Genomic DNA, 17,514 nt, shown 5'->3' with positions numbered 1-17,514 from the left:
ACACATACATGTACATATAAATATATACACATACATGGATATATACACATACGTATATATAAATATATACACATACATGTATATATATGCATACGTGTACATATACACATACGTGTGCGTATACACATATATACGCATGCGTGTGCGTATACACATATATACGCATGTGTGTGCGTATACACATATATACGCATGCGTGTGTGTATATACATATATATATTTGAACTGGATAATTTCTTCACTGATTTAAATTTTCTGTCTTGTACCACTGTAGTTGCTGTCTTTGCTTTGTATAGGTAGCACTCATATTGCAGTGATTTTCTGAAATAGTACATAATTCAAGCTCTCATTTGTACCCGGATTGAGTTATTTCGTTTAAAACTTCCAGTTTAAAACGTCTGAAGACACACTGGTTGGTTTTTTATTTGTTCTCTTTTTAGTTTAGCTATTAATGTCTGGATTTATTATTTCATTGTCAAAGAATATGACATTCAATTCCTGCTACATCTACCATATTAAATGCCTCCTCGTCCCATTCGTATAAAATCAATTTTTCTAAGTGGTCCATGGTTGATGAAAGAAAAAGATTATTGCTTACATAATGTATGACATTTAAGAGAAGCCTTATGCTTTATTCATTAGACGCATTTATTTAAGTATTTGCTTTATTTGAGAATTAAAGACAAAGAGAATTATAAAAGGAAATTATAAGAAAAGACTCCTTGGCTGGATGCCATGGTTCATGCCTGTAATCCCAGCACTTTGGGAGGCCAACCTGGGTGGACTGAGTGAGTCCAGGAGTTCAAGATCAGCCTAGGCAACGTGGCGAAACCCTGTCTCTACCAAAAATACAAAAAATAAAAATAAAAATAGCCGAGCATGGGGGCACATACTTGTGGTCCCAGCTACTTAGAAGGCTGAGGAGGGAAGATCGCTTGAGCCCGGGAGGGAGAGGTTGCGGTGAGCCAAGATGGTACCACCGCACTCCAGCCTGGGCAACAGAGCGAGACCCTGTCTCAAAAAACAAACAAACAAAAAAGAATTGAATTTTCAGTTTCCATGGTTGGGAGAATGAACTGTAACCAAACCCAGTATTGTTTTTTAAAGTATTGTGAAGCCGATCACACGCCTATATTTTCACATGATTCGAAGGTTCCTTACAAACGTCAGATGCCCATCATGACTGCCGGCCATCCAGGCCTATGAAGAAGGGCGGTCAGTCGTCAGAATAACTCCTAGGACCTCTTAGGGGAGAGGTGACCCTCCTTCTATAGGACCCAGCTGGGCACAAGCCGCATCTCTGAGCCTTACCTGAGCAGGCTGGACACCTGAGGAGTGATCAACACCACCAGCTTCCTCGTCAGCCTGTGTCTCCTCAGTGACTGCCCCAGGACCAGGGCGCCCTGACAGTAGATGTCATTGGTGGCCAGTGTGACAAAAGCCTGATCAGTCACTGTGAAAATCAACAGAAACACCAGAGTTACACTCCTGAGGGACAGCAGGGGTGACGGGGCCATAGTCACCTCCTCTCCTCTCCCAAGATTCATGGCTTGGGCCAGACGTGATGGTTCACACCTGTCATTCCAGCACTTTGGGAGGCTGAGGTGGGTGAATTGCTTGACCTCAGGGGCTCGAGACCAGCCTGGGCAACATGGTGAAACTCTGTCTCTACGAAAAATACAAAAATTAGCTGGGCGTGGTGGCAGGCCTGCAGTTACAGCTACTCGGGGAGGCTGAGGTGGGAGGATACTTGAGCCTGGGAGTTTGAGGCTGCAGTGAGCCGTGATTGCACCACTGTACTCCAGCCTGGGTGACAGAGTGAGACCCTGTCTCAAAAAAAAAAAAAATCACGACTTGCAGTGAATATTCAGTATTCTAATTCGCATACATGCTTCCTTTCATTCTAAACAACACAAAACACAGGAGGAGTATGAAGGAACCTTAAACAAGGGACAAAGTCAACCCAACTGCTATGCCCATTTCCTGATGCTCCAATGCCATGGAAACTCATAGCTACTATCCCTTATTTTATGTTGTGTTTGACTCTTGAAAACTCACCCAAAGTGTTTAGATCTTAGGTGAAAACAAAAGGCAAAAAGTGGAAGTGATGGCTTGATGACCTGAGTTACAGCAAAGATGTAACCCAACTCACTCAAAAGAACTGTGCTTTGGGCTAGGTGCAGTGGCTCATGCCTGTAATCCCAGTGCTAGGGTCGAAGAAGGGGGATCATTTGAGCCCAGGAGTTTGAAACCAGCCTGGGAAGCACAGCAAGACCTCATCTGTACTGGAAAAAAAAAAATTAGCCAGGCGAGGTGGTGCATGCCCGTAGTCCTAGCTACTTGAGAGACTGAGGCAGGAGGATCGCTTGAGCACAGGAGGTCAAGGCTGCAAAGAGCCATGATCACACCACTGAACTCCAGCCTGGGCAACAGAGTGAGTCCCTGTCTCTGAAAAAAAGAAAAAAGAAAAAAGAAAGAAAGGAAAGAAAAGAATCGTGCTCCATAAAGAAGCAGCCAAACATGTTATTTAAATTCTGGACAGACCATTTCTTACAAAGACTTCAAGTTCAACTCAGGGATGTATGAGGTGGTAGAGACAACATAAGGAAAAGTATATTGTTTCATTAGGTAGAATGGATTCAGTTTCCTAATGCCTCAGTATGAGAGGAAGGAACTCTCACAGCAGATATAATTTACAGCAGTTTTAATTCTCTGTGCACAAGACTGATGTGAACTTTGGTAATGACTTTTAAACCACTTGATTCTTGGGCACCCAAGCCCCTGTTGCCAGGAGAAAGACAACAGTCAGGAGGGCAGCCAGCAACGCCGAGAAGTCTCATGCAGTGTGCAGCCCAGTGTACTGTCTATGGAAATTAAAATGCTCAGCATGTAGGCGACCACAGTGCCTTTCCCGGAAGCAGCACTCCAAGCAAAGCCAACCCACAATTCGCACTAAATATAACAAACACAAGCGTCCCAGACGTGTGGCACAGGGCTGCCTCCTTGACCTTTACATTCCAATGGGGTAAATTCCAAAATGTGCCTGTTACAGCTGCTCCTGTAGACTCCTCCTCCCCACCCTTGAACGAAGAAAGAACGAGAATTCCTGACATCTCCATTGGGAGTGAGAATTACAGACAGCAAACTTTACAACTTAATTTTGTAGAACAAAAGATACCTTTCATCAGTCCATATCTATCCATCTACCCATCATCCATCCATCCGTCCATCCATCCATTCATCTATTTATCTATCATCTATCTATCCATCCATCCATCTATCATCTATCATTGGATAATATCTATATTATCCATCTACCTATCATCTATCTATCCATCCATTCATCCATCCATCTACCTATCTATGATCTACCAATTCTCTGCACATCTATTATTTATTATCTTACTATCATCTATCTCTATCTATCCATCCATCCATCTATCCATCTATCTGTCATATATCCATCCATCTATTGTCTATCTATCTATCCCTATCTATCTATCATCTATACATCCATCCATCTATCATCTATCTATCCATCTATTCATCCATCCATCCATCATCTACCAATTCTCTGTACATCTATTATCTATCTTACTATAATCTATCTATCTTTATCATCTATCTATCCATCCTTCTATCTATCTATATCATCTATTCATCTATCTATCATATATCTATCTATCCATCCATCATCTATCTATCCACCTATCATCTATCTATCCGTCCATCTATCCACCTGTCATCTACCAATCCTCTTCACATCTATTATTTATTATCTATCTTACTATCATGTATCTCTATTATCTATCTAGCTATCTAATCCATGTATCTCTATCATCTATTTATCATATATCATCTATATCTATTTATCTATCATCTATATATCTATCATCTATCATCCATCTATCTCCATCATCTCTCTACCTATCATCTTTCTATTAGCCATCCATCTATACCTACCATCTACCTATCATATATGTGTCCTCTATGTATCTACTTATTTATATCTATCAATCTTTCAATCATCTACCTGTCTACCTACAGTCTATAGATTATAAATGATCTCTACCACCATTATCTATAATCTATCTATAGTTTTCTTAGTTACTAGCTTTAAAATGATAATAATGGTGATTACTACTTCTTTAGACATTTCCAAAGGCCTGAGCTCTGATCAAAATTACTTCCCAAGAACAGGCGTAGCTGTCATGGACCCATTCAGCTGTCTGTAAGGCTCTTTTGTCTCTAAGCAGAGGACAGAGTTGGGAGAGGAAGCAGGCATTCGGGACTGGCATCTGCAAAGCCCAGAGCTGGCCAAGGTAAAGGTACTGTGTGAGCTTCACCCACAGACCTCGAAAATCACACAATGCCCAAAACAGAGCCAGAGATCCAATCCCCTACCCCGTCCTCACCAGGGTTTCTCTGACCCATATCTTGAAAGAGTGTGGAAGCAGAAAGAATTACCAAGTAGAACCCCCAGTGCTGAGCCCTAAGTGTGAACATATTTCTAAGCAGCATAATGGGTATCCCCACACCTAAACATACGACCTGCTTAGAGCTTCACCTTTCCATGCAAACTCTCAAAAAATTAACGGGAAATTAACATAACATAAAACAAACCATTTTAAAGTGCACAAGTGACTCGCATTTAGTCCATGCGCAATGTTGTGCAACCACTAACTCCAGGCAATCCAAGGACATTCTCATCACTCCAAAAGGAGGCCCTGTACCCATTACGCAGTCACTCCCCATTCTGGCAACCATGAGTCCGCTTTCTGTCTCTACAATCCTATTTTGGATATTTCCTATAAATGGAATCAAACACTGTGTAGCCTTTTGAAAATGGAATAATTTCATATTTCCTTTTTATTTATCACAGTAAATTTCACATGACATAAAATTCGCCGTTGTAAAGAACACAATTCATCACAATGTTGTACACCCACCACCTCTATCTAATCCTGGGACATTTCATCACCCCATAAAGAGACCCTGCACTCATTAAGGAGTATCTCCCCTTTCTCCCTTCCCTAGCTTGTGACAACCACCAATCACTTTTTATCTCTGTGGATTTGCCTGTTCTGCATATTTCATGTAAATGGAATCAAGCATCATATGGCCTTTTGTGTCCGACTTCTTTCCATCAGCATGATGTTTTCAAGGTCCATCCATTTTTGTCAATTCAATCACGTAATTAAAAGTGTAAACCAGGAACCTTCCAAGCAAAGATGGTGGATGCGGAGCTCCTAGTTTCTCTTCCTTCTTTCTGAGATAAAAGGAGAACAAACTAAAAAGTGTGCTAAGGAAGGCAAGTGTGAACCCCAAGCCAACAAAGAGGCAGGAGAAAACCGTCAGCCAATAAGAGAAACTGGAGAAGTTACTGAAATTCTGCAGAATTCTCAGAGGCCAAATATACCCATCACCAGGGGCAAAATCAGATGATAGGATCTACTCTAAAGGAAACAAAAAGCCCAAGAAAAAAATAATTACCATCACACAGAAGTGGAATTCCCAACCTATAGCATAAGCTTGACAAATTCAGACGAGTCGGCAAGTGGGTACAGCTCAACCGACATTCCTCATTTTTATACATGTACATATAAACCATTACCAGATATTTGAAAAACACCTTCACCACAAAAGAGAAAACTGAAAAGTTATGGAGTGGAATGGGAAGAACCCCAGAAATACCAGACATTTCATGGAATAGAAGTTCAAGGAACAGACAGGCAGACATAAAAATTCTGACTGCACCAATTAGTATTCTTTCAAAAGATCAGGGGGAGAGGGATACATCTATAAACCAAGAATCAAATGCTATAGAAAAGATCACTCCAAGGATAAGAAATAGTTATTAGAAGTTAAAAATATGATTTGCTGAAATGAAAACGAAATAACAGAAGGTTTGGAAAACATCATTGAGGAAATCTCTCAGAAAGTAGAATAAAGGGACAAATGGAAAATTTCAGAAAGCTAGAAGCCTACAGGAGTGATTCAGAAGGTTCACCAACATGAGTTTCAGAATAAGAGAATAGAAAAAAAAAATAGAGAGAAGAAAAGTTTTCAAAGAAATTAAACAGGAAATGTTCTCAACAGCAGAAAGTCAGTCTTTAGATTTAAAAAGCCCAGAGAGTATGCAACAAAAGAGAAAGAAAAAGAAAAAAGAAAGAAAGAGAGAGAGGAAGGGAGGGAAGGAGGAAGGGAGGGGAGGGGAGGGGAGAGGAGAGGAGGGGAGAGAGAGAAAGAAAGAAAGAAAATCAGCAGTCCTTTTCCTGACAATATGTTCCTGGAATTTAAAAACACCAAGGCTAAGGAGAACATTGTGAAAATGCCAAGAAAATGAAAGTAAAATAAAAATACAGGTCAATCCTATTAAGGATGAGACTGAGACTTCTTATCATGAATAGTGGACACTAAAACAAACCACCATATCTAAACTCTGAGTGCAATGGTCCTCAACCTAAAATTGTATACCCAGACCAAATAGCTAAATTTCTATACCCAGGCCAATTAGCACATCTGCTGCACATTTATCTACCACGTACCATTTCTCAGGCAGTTACTTCAGTATGTGTTTCATACTGAGAATGGACTTGTATTCATTTAATTTAAATTTTTTTTTTTTTTTTTTTGCACATGCCTGTAGTCCCAGCTACTTGGGAAGCTGAGATGGCAGGCTTGTTTGACCCAGAAGTTGGAGGCTGCAGTGAGATATAATTGTGCCACTGCACTCCAGCTTGGGTTACAGAGCAGAGCCCTGTCTTTAAAAAGAAAATGTGCGTGTGTGTGTATGTGTGTGTGTGTGTGTGTGTGTGTATTTAATTGCAAAGCAGATGGCAAAGTAAAAAGTAAGGTAAATCAAATCATATATATTATGAAAAGAATCACCAGCAAAGTAATGTCAAACTGAAAACAAAGTGCCATTTACAATTTTTAGCCTTTCATTGGCAATATTAAGATTTCTTCGTGATCTCCAATGTATAGATTATTGAAATCTGAGGAACCATGTTTAAGGACCCTGTGAGTTAAAGAATAGAAAGGAAAAGGAGTGCATCCTTTAGGAACTACGATGACAAAGGTAAGAGAACTCCCGAGGAGGGGCGTTGTTTTGAGATTTCCTCCTGAGCTGACTGTTCTGTCCACCTTCGAGATGCTCAGAGGGATTGGCTCCCCTCTGAACTTCACCACTGACTCTGAGAATGAGGGCTAAATCACACTCCAAAGGCAATGCTTTGGGATTTTCCTCCAGAAACAGATGACTGAGGTTAGACCTTACTATTTAGATGCTTGGTCCTGCAAGAGCAAGCTTTGCAGAATATTTAGCGTGCCAACTCCTACACCCCAGTAAGGAAGAGTCCACTGTTTCCAACCCCACTTACTGACCTGCGCTCTTAAGGAGCAGAGAAGAAGAACAGAGAATGTATAAAATGAAACTTGGCATCATCTGACCTGGGTCATGAGCTCCACCGTGTAGATTCAGATCCCTATTACCCACCTCCTAGGTCTCCCCAAGAGTCCCAGAAGCCTCGTCTGTGCAGAGCATTTATGACATGAATTCTGGGGTAAGGAGAAGTCCACTTGCCTCCAATCCCACATTCTACTCTTGCATAACTAACCTGAGATCTTAACCGAGAGGCACAACAGAAAATGTTGGGGTTGTTCATTACGTTGTGGTGGTGGTGGTTTTTGAGAGAAGGTCTCCATCTGTTGCTCAGGCTGGAGCGCAGTGATATGATTTCAGCTCACTGCAGCCTCGACTTCCTGAGAGCAAGCAATCCTCCCACCTCAGCCTCCTGAGTAGCTGGGACTGCAAGTGCACACCACTACATCCAGCTATTTTTTATATTTTTGGTAGAGACAGGTTATGTTGCCCAAGCTGGTCTCGAACTCCTGGGCTCAGGCGATCTACCCGCCTCAGCCTCCCAAAGTGCTGGGACTACAGGTGTCCTTCTGTGCCTGGCTTTTTTTTTTTTTTTTTGACAGGGTCTTGCTCTGTCTGCCACCAGGGCTGGAGTGCAGCAGCAGCATCACAGCTCACTGAAGCCCGGAACTCCTGGGCTCAAGCTATCCTCCTGCCTTGGCCTCCTGAGTAGCTGGGACTACAGATGCTCACCACCACACCTGGCTAATTTATTTTTAACTTTTCTGTAGAGATGGGGTCTCTTGCTCTGTCACCCAGGCTGGTCTCAAACTCCTGGCCTCAAGCAATCCTCCCATCCTGGCCTCCCAAAGTGCTAGGATTACAGGTGTGAGCCAGCCACCGCACCAGACTAGAAAACATTTAAAATGGGTCTCTGCATCAACCACCCTGAGCCACAGCTTCCCTCCTTTGCATTCTCTGCTCCACCCTGTAGATTCTGGTCCCTGTTATCTGTCTCCTCAGTCCTTAAAAACCACATTTTCTCCCCCAACACACAGTGAAAGCCATCAGCTGCCCTGAAAGCCAACCCAACGCCAGTGGTTTTCTCATTGCCTGCAAATGTAAGCTGGGTCCAGGCTGCTGGTCATCTCATCCCCCACACTCAGTCCCCACGTCCAGCTCAACCCCTCTGGGTCTTCAAGCACATCCTATGATGTGTGCTACTACCATGGGGCTACTACCACTCCCTTAACTCACCTGGAACTCACTCTCCTCCCGGCACATGGTGGCCATGGAAAAAACCACCCATCCCTCAGAGATCTTCCTGCAAACCCTGCTCCCCAAGACGACCCTTCTCATCACAGTCCCTCACCTCCTATGACACAGGACCCTTCATCTCTTGTGCCATCTTATCTGCTGTGCTCATTTTGCTTACTGGTGGGCTCATCGCTGACTCCTTTCCCTAGCAAACCCATGAATGAGCTTCCTGGGGCTGCTGCGAGAAAGTACCACACGCTGGGAGACTTAAACAACACACATTTACTCTCTTGCAGTTCTGAAGGCCAGGATTCCAAAACCAAACTCTAGAGAAGGGTCCTTCCTGCCTCTTCCAGCTCCTGGTGGCTCCAGATGTCCCTGGGCTTGTGGCCACATTACTCCAATCTCTGCCTCCAACTCCACATGGCCTCCTCTGTGTCTGTGTCTCTTCTTCTATCTCTTAGAAGGACACCTGCCATTGGATTTAGGGCCCACCCAAATATTCCAGGATAATCTTATCTTGAGATGCTTAACTAATTACATCTGCAAAGACCCTATTTCCCAATAAGGTCTGTAAACCTAAACTAAAATTCTAGGCCTCGCAACTACCTAATTGGCCAAGGGCATTCCAAAGTTAACCTGAAAAACGAGTTCAGGCCATAATGAGGAGAGGGTCAGACATGCCTCATCATACCCTCCTCCATTTTGGAATTCAGGAAAAGCTGACCACCATAAACATCCACACAGACCTCAAGTCTGATGAGAAACCTTTACAATCTATTCTCTCTGAAGCCTGCTACCTGGAAGCTTCATCTGCGTGATAAAACCTTGGTCTCTACAAACTCTTATCATAACCCAGACATTCTCTTCTATTGATAATAACTCTTTTGACTAATCAGAACATTTAAAAATCTACCTATGACCTGGCACCACCCCCCACAACCCCCTTGCTTCAAGTAGTCTCACCCTTTCAGATCAAAGCAATGTGTATCTTACATGTATTGACTGATGTCTCATGTCTCTGAAATGTGTAAAAGCAAGCTGTACCCCGACCACCTTTGGCCCATGTTGTCGGGACCTCCTGAAGCTGTGTCACGGGCATGTCCTTAACCTTGGCGAAATAAACTTTCTAAATGGATTGAGACCTGTCTCAGATACTTTTGGGTTCACAGGTCCCATTCACAGTTTCTGGGGGGACATGAGTTTTATGGGGGACACTGCTTATCCCAGTCCACAGTGCTATGCCATAAGCTGCACACATAAGGGCATCTGCTTAGAGAAAGAGTGAAGGATTGAAGCTGGAGGCAGAAGACAAAGAAGGTGAAGGGGCAGAAGATGTCTGTGTGGGCCTAATGACGTGCTCTCAGTGCATTACACATTCACTGTGGGTTCACGTCCCAGGCAATTCCCAGGCACGAGAATCTGCTAGGTGCTGGGCCCAGCAGCTAACAAGGTACAAGCTCTGTCCTCAGACACCCACAGCTCCATGAGAAACATTAGCCCTAAGAAATGGGTGTTTCGATACTGCAAGGCAAGTCCTATGGCTGGCAGCAGTTTTTGAAAGGGCACCATCCAAGCTCAGGGATAAATGGCCAGGAAGAACTTATCCATCAAGAAATCAGTGGAGCAACAAACAAGAATGAATATGGCTCCCATTCCTCCAGGAGTGTGTAGATAGGGCATACCTCTGCGCTCTCATTAATTCCCTTTCCAACACAGACATGTGCTTCAAAAACAAGTAAACCGGGGCTTCAACGAGTAATTAAATGTCCGAGGTCACCTCTGACTCCAACACCAACAAAAGCCCTCAAAATAGCTACTGTCTCCTGCCTCCAATAAGAAACTGAACCAAAAATAATAAGGCAAAGAAGGAAGAGGCAGAAAAAATCCACCAGCCAAGGCCAGAGGTGGAGATGATAGGTTGCATGCTGCATCCTGCATTCCTCACAGCGTAGCAACAGCAGCTGGAGAACAAGGACCCACAGGAAGAGATGGGGTCAGAGGGCCCGGATTACAAAGGTGATATGCAGCCTTTTCTATTATCCTGAGGCTTATGAGGAGCTATTTGAGGGTTCCAAAACCTGTAAGAAGGTCTCATCTCCATTGCCAGGGAGGGCCCTCTGGCTGTCTAGAGAAAAGGATGATACAAGTGAATTGGCCCAAAGCAAGGTGCAGAGGACAACACACAGGAATGGCAAAGTGATCAGTGATTGATCGCCACCTGTGCTGGTTTTATAGTTCTTCACGAGGGCATCAGTGACAACTAAGAGAAATGGCAAAGCGATCAGTGACTGATAACCACAGGCTCTGGTTTTTTACCCCTTCATGAGGATCTCAGTGACAACTGAAAGAAATGACAGAGTGATCAATGATTGATAACCATGTGCATGGCCTTTTTCTCTCTTCATCAGGACGTGAGTGACAACTATGCGAACTGGCAAAGTGATCAATGATTGATAACGATGTGCGCTGCTTTTTTTAATCTCTTCATGAGGATCTCAGTGACAACTAAGAGAAATGGCAGAGTGATCATTGATTGATAACCACGTGTGCTGGCTTTATAGCTCTTCATGGGGACCTCAGGGAAAACATGAGGATTAATGGGTGTTATAGACGGATGATAACCCATCCTGAAACGCCTAGGATGAAACCCTACCCCACAGAACCTCTGAATGTGTCTGCATTTGAAGATGGGGTCTTTAAAGAGGTGATTATGGTAAAATGAGGTCACTAGGGTGGGTCCTAATACCGTAGCACTGCTGGCCTCACTACAAGAGGAGATGAGGACACAGACACACACACACAGAAGGATGACCTTGTGGAGATACAGAGAAAGACAACATCTACAAGCCAAGGAGAGAGGCGTCAGGAGGAACCAGCCCTGCCCACACCCAGATCTCAGATTTCCAGCCTCCAGGACTGTGGGAGAGTAAATGTCTGTTGTTTAAGCCGCCCAGTCTGTGGGACTTTGTTATGGCAGCCCCAGCAGAAAAACACAGTAGTATTCAAATAAATGAGTTATCCTATTATGGGCTGAATTGTGCACCTCCAAAATTCATATATGAATATCATAACCTGCAGGACCTCAGAATGTGACTGTATTTGGAGATGGGGTCTTTAAAGAAGAGATTAAGATAAAATTAAGTCACTAGGGTGGGCTCTGATCCAATAGGATTGGTGTCCTTATAAGAAAGGAGATTAGGCCAAGCGTGGTGGCTCACGCCTGTAATCCCAACACTTTGGGAGGCCAAGGCAGGTGGATCACCTGAGGTCAGGAGTTCAAAACCAGCCTGACCAACATGGAGAAACCCCATCTGTACTAAAAATACAAAAATGAGCCGGGCATGGGGGCGGGCACCTGTAATCCCAGCTACTCAGGAGGCTGAGGCAGGAGAATCGCTTGAACCCAAGAGGCGGAAGCTGCAGTGAGCCGAGATTGCACCATTGCACTCCAGCCTGGGTGACAAGAGCAAAATTCCATCTCAAAAAAAAAAAGAGGCGATTAGGACACAGACACACACAAAGGGAAGACCCTGTGAGGACCAAGCCCAGGAGAGAGGCCTCAGGAGGAACCAGCCCTGCCCACACCTACCTTGATCTCAAACACAAAAGAGAATGCAGACAGGGCTGCATTTAGAGTGAGAGTTTTATGGAACTACTGGATACCCTGTTTCTCTCTTTGGTTTAGAGTGGAGGGAATACTGACCACAGTCACACAATGACAAGACAACACCAGTTGGCACACGAGCTCTCTCCAGCAACAAGGGATCCGAGACTCAGACTTTTGCTTTGGAACAAAAATGTGCACCTCCTGAAGGTTAGCCGCTTCCCATCCAGGACACTGTAAAACCCATCTAAAGTGCAAAGACAGACCAGCAGATTGAAATAGAACAGAAGATGAAACATTGATTGACAGGGCTTAGCTTCCACATCGCCTTGCCTTGAAGAAACAACTGGTGATCAAGTCCTGGTGCGGCGCCAGACGCCAGAGAACATCCACAATTATCCAATGCTACTGCATTCAAAGAGGGAGTTTCCACTCCAAGTGCCACTGCGGCGGACACTTTCAGCAACGGCATGGAGTGGAAAAACAGCAAGAAAACCTGTAACTGCACTACAGCCCACAAAAAGGAGACATTGTCACAAAATCAAGTCCAGTCTGGAGATTACAGTGGCTGAGAATTTTATGAATCTGTGACAACAGTTTCTTTCTACCCCTTGCCTGCCCCCCTGCACTCAAGGAATCTTCTGATCACCCCCCAAAATAACCTTAGCAGCTTCCTTCTCAGCCCTTTTCTACTCAAAGGTGGTTTTTGTTTTCTGCAAAGAGTTGAGTCTTCTCTTCTGGCACGAGGCTGACCAAGATGTATGCGAATGTCCGTCTTGAATGCTGCTATTATACAGACCCTAGCAGGCTTGGGGAAATGTGTGGCTTTCACTTTAGAGAGCTCCAAACGCGTCCCTAGAACAGAGAATCTTTTCTGCCATTCCTTGGAACAGACTCTTTCAGTACACCTCATGAAAACAGCCCTTAAGATCCCTGCCCCGACAATTTTCGTCTCTAAGTCCAGAGTGGGAAAAAACAGGAGAGAAGCAGCTCTGTGATTTACCAAATCTCTCCTCTGAATAAAAAAGTCATCTGTTCTGTTTGTGTGTTTTAAATTGCACTCATGGCCAGGCGTGGTGGCTCGTGCCTGTAATCCCAGCACTTTGAGAGGCCAAAGGAGGAGGACTGCTTGAGCCTAGAAGTTCAAGACCAGCCTGGGCAACATAGCAAGACCCTGTCTCTACAAAATTTAAAAAATATACATTTAAAAATAAATACATAAAATGCACTCATAGAATGATCCAGTGTGGTCTGGTACAAGAAGGAGGTGTCTTAACGATTTAATGATAGAAAATAGAACCAGCATCTTTCTTATGGGAAGAGGTTACACTCTGTGTTCACATATCTAGGCCTCTTAAGTCAACCAGTCTATCTGATGGCCACAAAACCCAAGGGCAGGGAGATGGGGCTCACCGGTCCTTGGGGGGGGGGCAGGCCTTTCCTGCCATTCTTGCCAGCCAGCCCTCTGCCTGCAGGAGGATTAACCTGGATTCTTATTTTGTTGTTGTTTTTTAGAGACAGGGTCTCACTCTGTCACCCAAGCTGGAGTGCAGTGGTGCAATCATAGCTCACTGCAGCCTGGAACTCCTGGGCTCAGGACCCTCCCACCTCAGCTTCCCTAGTAGCTGGGACTACAGGCAGGTGCCGCAATGCCCAGCTGATTTTTAAATTTTTTTCCTAGAGATGTGGTCTCCCTCTGTTGCCCAGGATGGTCTCAAACTCCTGGCCTCAAGCAATCCTCCCGCCTCAGCTTCCCAAAGTGCTGGGATTACAGGCCTGAGCCACCAAGCCGGGCCATCCCTGTATCTGTACCGGAAACAGAAATTAAAACCGTGGTCTGAGTTCTAAGAACTCAAGGCAGCCTCTTCCCAGAGCTTTAGGGCCATTTCAGGAGAACAGACTTCTTCCCATCCGCCTTCCAGGCAGTGACAGTCTCAGGCAGTTCAATGCTATTCCCAAGAAACAAGCCCATTGAAAGTTTCAGGACTATATTTTACAAAAGGAAACTGGTGAGATCCCAAGGCCCCCTTCACTTGCTGTAAATCACCCCCTCCCAGCAGCTGAGGCTGGTATCTCCATTCCCTCCAGCCCCAGAGAGACCTGGGCGAGGCAGTAAGGGGGAGACTCGGGGTTTGGGGCAATCCTGCGGTCAAAGTGGGGTTCTCCCCAGTGCAGACCAATCTCTCACCCAAGCCAGTAGGAACAGGCAGGCTGAACTGAAGGAGCTTGAGCTACTCACCCGACATGGTCAGTGGCGCCGCGGGCAGTGGGCGCGGACCTGCAGACCTGCGCCCGGGAGCAGTGGGTGGACTTCCTCGTCACGAACCCGCAGAGCAGAGGCGCCGTCTCCGGGAATCCGCGTGGATTTCCAGGCCTGGGGGCGACAGCGTGGCAGTCTCGACACCCTCGGCTGCAGGCCCCGCCGGTGTCACCCCCGGCCTCCTACCCACTCCATGTCACCTGCGCCCCACGGGGCCCCTGCCTCCCCCGATGCCCCTGCGACCTCCACGGCCCGCACTTCCTCCTTGGCGCTCCAGGTCAGCCTCGTGCCCTCTGGCCAGGGGCCCCTTGACCCCCTGTCCTCCCCACAGTCACCTGCGACCCCGCTGCGTCTTAACACCCATGCGCCCAGCAACGACAACGCCCCCGGGACACCACCCGACCTCAGCGGTGTCAGCAGCTGCCCCGCCGCCCCGCGCACCTGCTTGGAGTTCTGGGCATCCTCTTCCTCCACCCCAGCTGGCGCCCCCCGGTCACCCCTCTCCACTCCCTGGACCACCCCTGCGCTCCCGGACGCCAGTATCTGCACCTCCTCCGAGCTTGGGCTGCCTCTGCCCGCGCCCCCCGGCCAGGTGTCCCCTCCCTCGTCACTCCAGTGCAGCCCCCCGGCCTACCCCTGCGCCTCTCGCCGCCCCTCCTCCCCGACCCGGCCTGCCGCCCATCCTCCCCAAGCGCCCCCGAGCCCTCTCCACGCTCTGCACCTCTCCCTTGCCCCGCGCTCCCGCAGCCTCTGCCTTGGGCCCGCGCCCCCCTCCCCAAGCCTCCCAGCCCTACGCCCCCGCCCCGTCTGTCCTCCGTACTGGGGCAGCCTCCGTCTCCCCGCGCCCCGCCGCGCCTGGACGGCCTGTATTCCCCAGCACTCGGTGCCGTGGCTCGGCGCACTCACCCCTAAGCGCTCCTGGCCTACTCCCGCGCCCCGCACCCCTCCCCTCCTTCGCGCTTGGGCAACCTCTGACCTCCAGCCCCCGGCGCCCCTCGCCCCTCCTTTGCACTCCAGTCCGGCGCCCCTCCCCCAGCCCCCAGCCTCGGCCTCTGGGTTGCGCCCCCGCCCCGCTGTACGCCACCCACCCTCGAGACCTCCTAGGCGTTCGGGCAGCCTCTGCGCCCCCCGGCCCCCCGCCGCGCCCAGGCCTCCTCCACTGCCCACGGTCCCCTGCAGCCCCCTACAGCCCCCCGCACCTCTTCCGCGCTCCGGCTGCCTCGGCCCAGAGCCGGCGCTGGAGGCCCCGAGGGCAGCGATTGGCCTCTGTCCGGAAGCCCGGCCCCGCCTCCGCCCAGCCCCCGCGGGCGCGGGTCCTCTCCTCCTCCCTGCAGCCCCTGCCCGCAAGCCCGCGCGCCGCCTGGTGCCCAGCCCCGGCTGCCGGGAAGAGAGACCCGGGAACCGCCGGGGGCTGCGATCCACGCCCGCGCCCCGCCCCTCGCCCGCCGCGGCCCCTTCGGCAGTCGGCGGTTTCTAGGTTTGGACATTTAACCTTTAATCAGCCAGCCCCAAAGTAAACGTTTGCGATGACTTAAGGCCCTGGGCCCAAGGCCAGCGCGCAGCGAGAGTGGAGGCCGCTCTGGAAGCCTCCCAGAGGGAGAAGGCAGGGCTTATACGCGATCTTGTCGAATGCATGAAAAATGCACGTGCGCGTACTTGCACGCATAAATGAATGAATGAATGAATGAGTGCAGGAAAGAGAGAATAAATGAGTGTTTCAGGCTTCAGCTGTTGAATGCATAGCGAGCGAGTGGCTGTACGCACGCGGTGAGTGCATGTATGCGTGAGTGCATGTATGGGTGAATGCATGTGAGGCGTGAATGAACAAACAACTACTCACGAATGAGCAAGCCAGGAAATGAATGAACCAGTGAATCAATGTTTGCGCCAAGGAGGGAATGAATGCATTCACACATGAATGCATGAGTTGAAGGCATGAATAAGCCAATGCATGTATGAATGAATTTAGAGATAGATGCATGAATGGAGGTGTGACTGTGTGGAAAATATAGGTGAATGCATGCATGCATGCATGAAGGCATGAATCTATGAATGAGTGAATGAATGAGTTGAATGCATGAATGATTGAGTGAACAAGTGAATTCATGCATGCATAGTGCATGAATGGGTGAAAGGTGAATTCATGCATACATGAGTGAGTGCATGAATAAGTGAACAAGTGAACTTATGCATGCATGAGTGACTGCATGAGTGAATAAACAAGCGAATTCATGCCTGCATGAGTGAGTGCATGAATGAGTGAACAAGCGAATTCATACGTGATTGAGTGCATGAATGACTTAAGAAGTGAATTCATGCATGTATAAGTGCATGTATGAGTGAGTAAACAAGTGAATTCACGCATGCATGAGTGCATGAATGAGTGAACAAGTGAGTTCATGCCTGCATGAGTGAGTGTATGAATGAGTAAATAAGCGAATTCGTACAAGCATGAGTGAGTGCATGAATGAGTGAGTGAACAAGTGAGTTCATGCCTGCATGAGTGAGTGAATTCATGCATGCAGGATTGATTGAGCACGTGAAGGCATGCATTTATACAGGAATGAATGTGTGTGTGAGTGAATGAAGAGAATACATGACAAGTGAATACGTGGCCGAATGACTGAGTGAATAAATATGTATGAGTACAGGAATGAGCTGAACAAATTAGCATGTGTGTTAATGCACACACACGAGTGAATGAGTGAAGACTGCATACACTTCAGGAATTAATGTATTATGTATGAGTGAATGAATGAATTGAATGCATGGACAAGTTAATGGATGCATGAATGAATAAGTGAAAGTGTGAATGCATGCATGCATGCATGAGTGAATTAAGTGAATGAATCAATGAATGTGTGAATGCAAGCATGTATGAGTTCATGAGTTGAATGAGTGATGATTGTGTGAGTGCATGCTTGTATGAGTTGAATGAGTGATGATGGTGTGAGTGCATGCATGTATGAGTTGAATGAGTGATGATGGTGTGAGTGCATGCATGTATGAGTTGAATGAGTGATGATG

At 46.8% G+C, this 17,514-nt stretch overlaps 1 protein-coding gene across 9 annotated transcripts in view; it reads right to left on the bottom strand.

The window, feature by feature from the left end:
- GYG2 (glycogenin 2) overlaps positions 1 to 15,844 on the bottom strand; it is a 53,326-nt gene extending 37,482 nt beyond the window's left edge. Inside the window, exons 1-3 of one of the 9 annotated variants that reach the window (XM_024352977.3) lie at positions 15,687 to 15,790; positions 14,467 to 14,601; positions 1,312 to 1,453 (exon numbers count right to left, since the gene is read on the bottom strand). In XM_024352977.3, the coding sequence (XP_024208745.1) occupies positions 1,312 to 1,453; positions 14,467 to 14,473 (149 nt within the window). In that variant the 5' untranslated portion in view covers positions 14,474 to 14,601; positions 15,687 to 15,790. Of the gene's footprint in view, positions 1 to 1,311; positions 1,454 to 14,466; positions 14,602 to 15,307; positions 15,417 to 15,575; positions 15,653 to 15,686 lie in introns of those variants that run through there. The other 8 variants (XM_024352979.3, XM_063804762.1, XM_024352981.3 and 5 more) reach the window with 8 other exon arrangements.
- Between the last annotated feature and the right edge of the window lie 1,670 nt (positions 15,845 to 17,514).

The sequence above is a fragment of the Pan troglodytes genome, chromosome X (genome assembly GCF_028858775.2).
Source record: "Pan troglodytes isolate AG18354 chromosome X, NHGRI_mPanTro3-v2.0_pri, whole genome shotgun sequence".
NCBI lineage: Eukaryota > Metazoa > Chordata > Mammalia > Primates > Hominidae > Pan > Pan troglodytes.
This window is presented reverse-complemented; position numbering and strand designations above follow the sequence as displayed.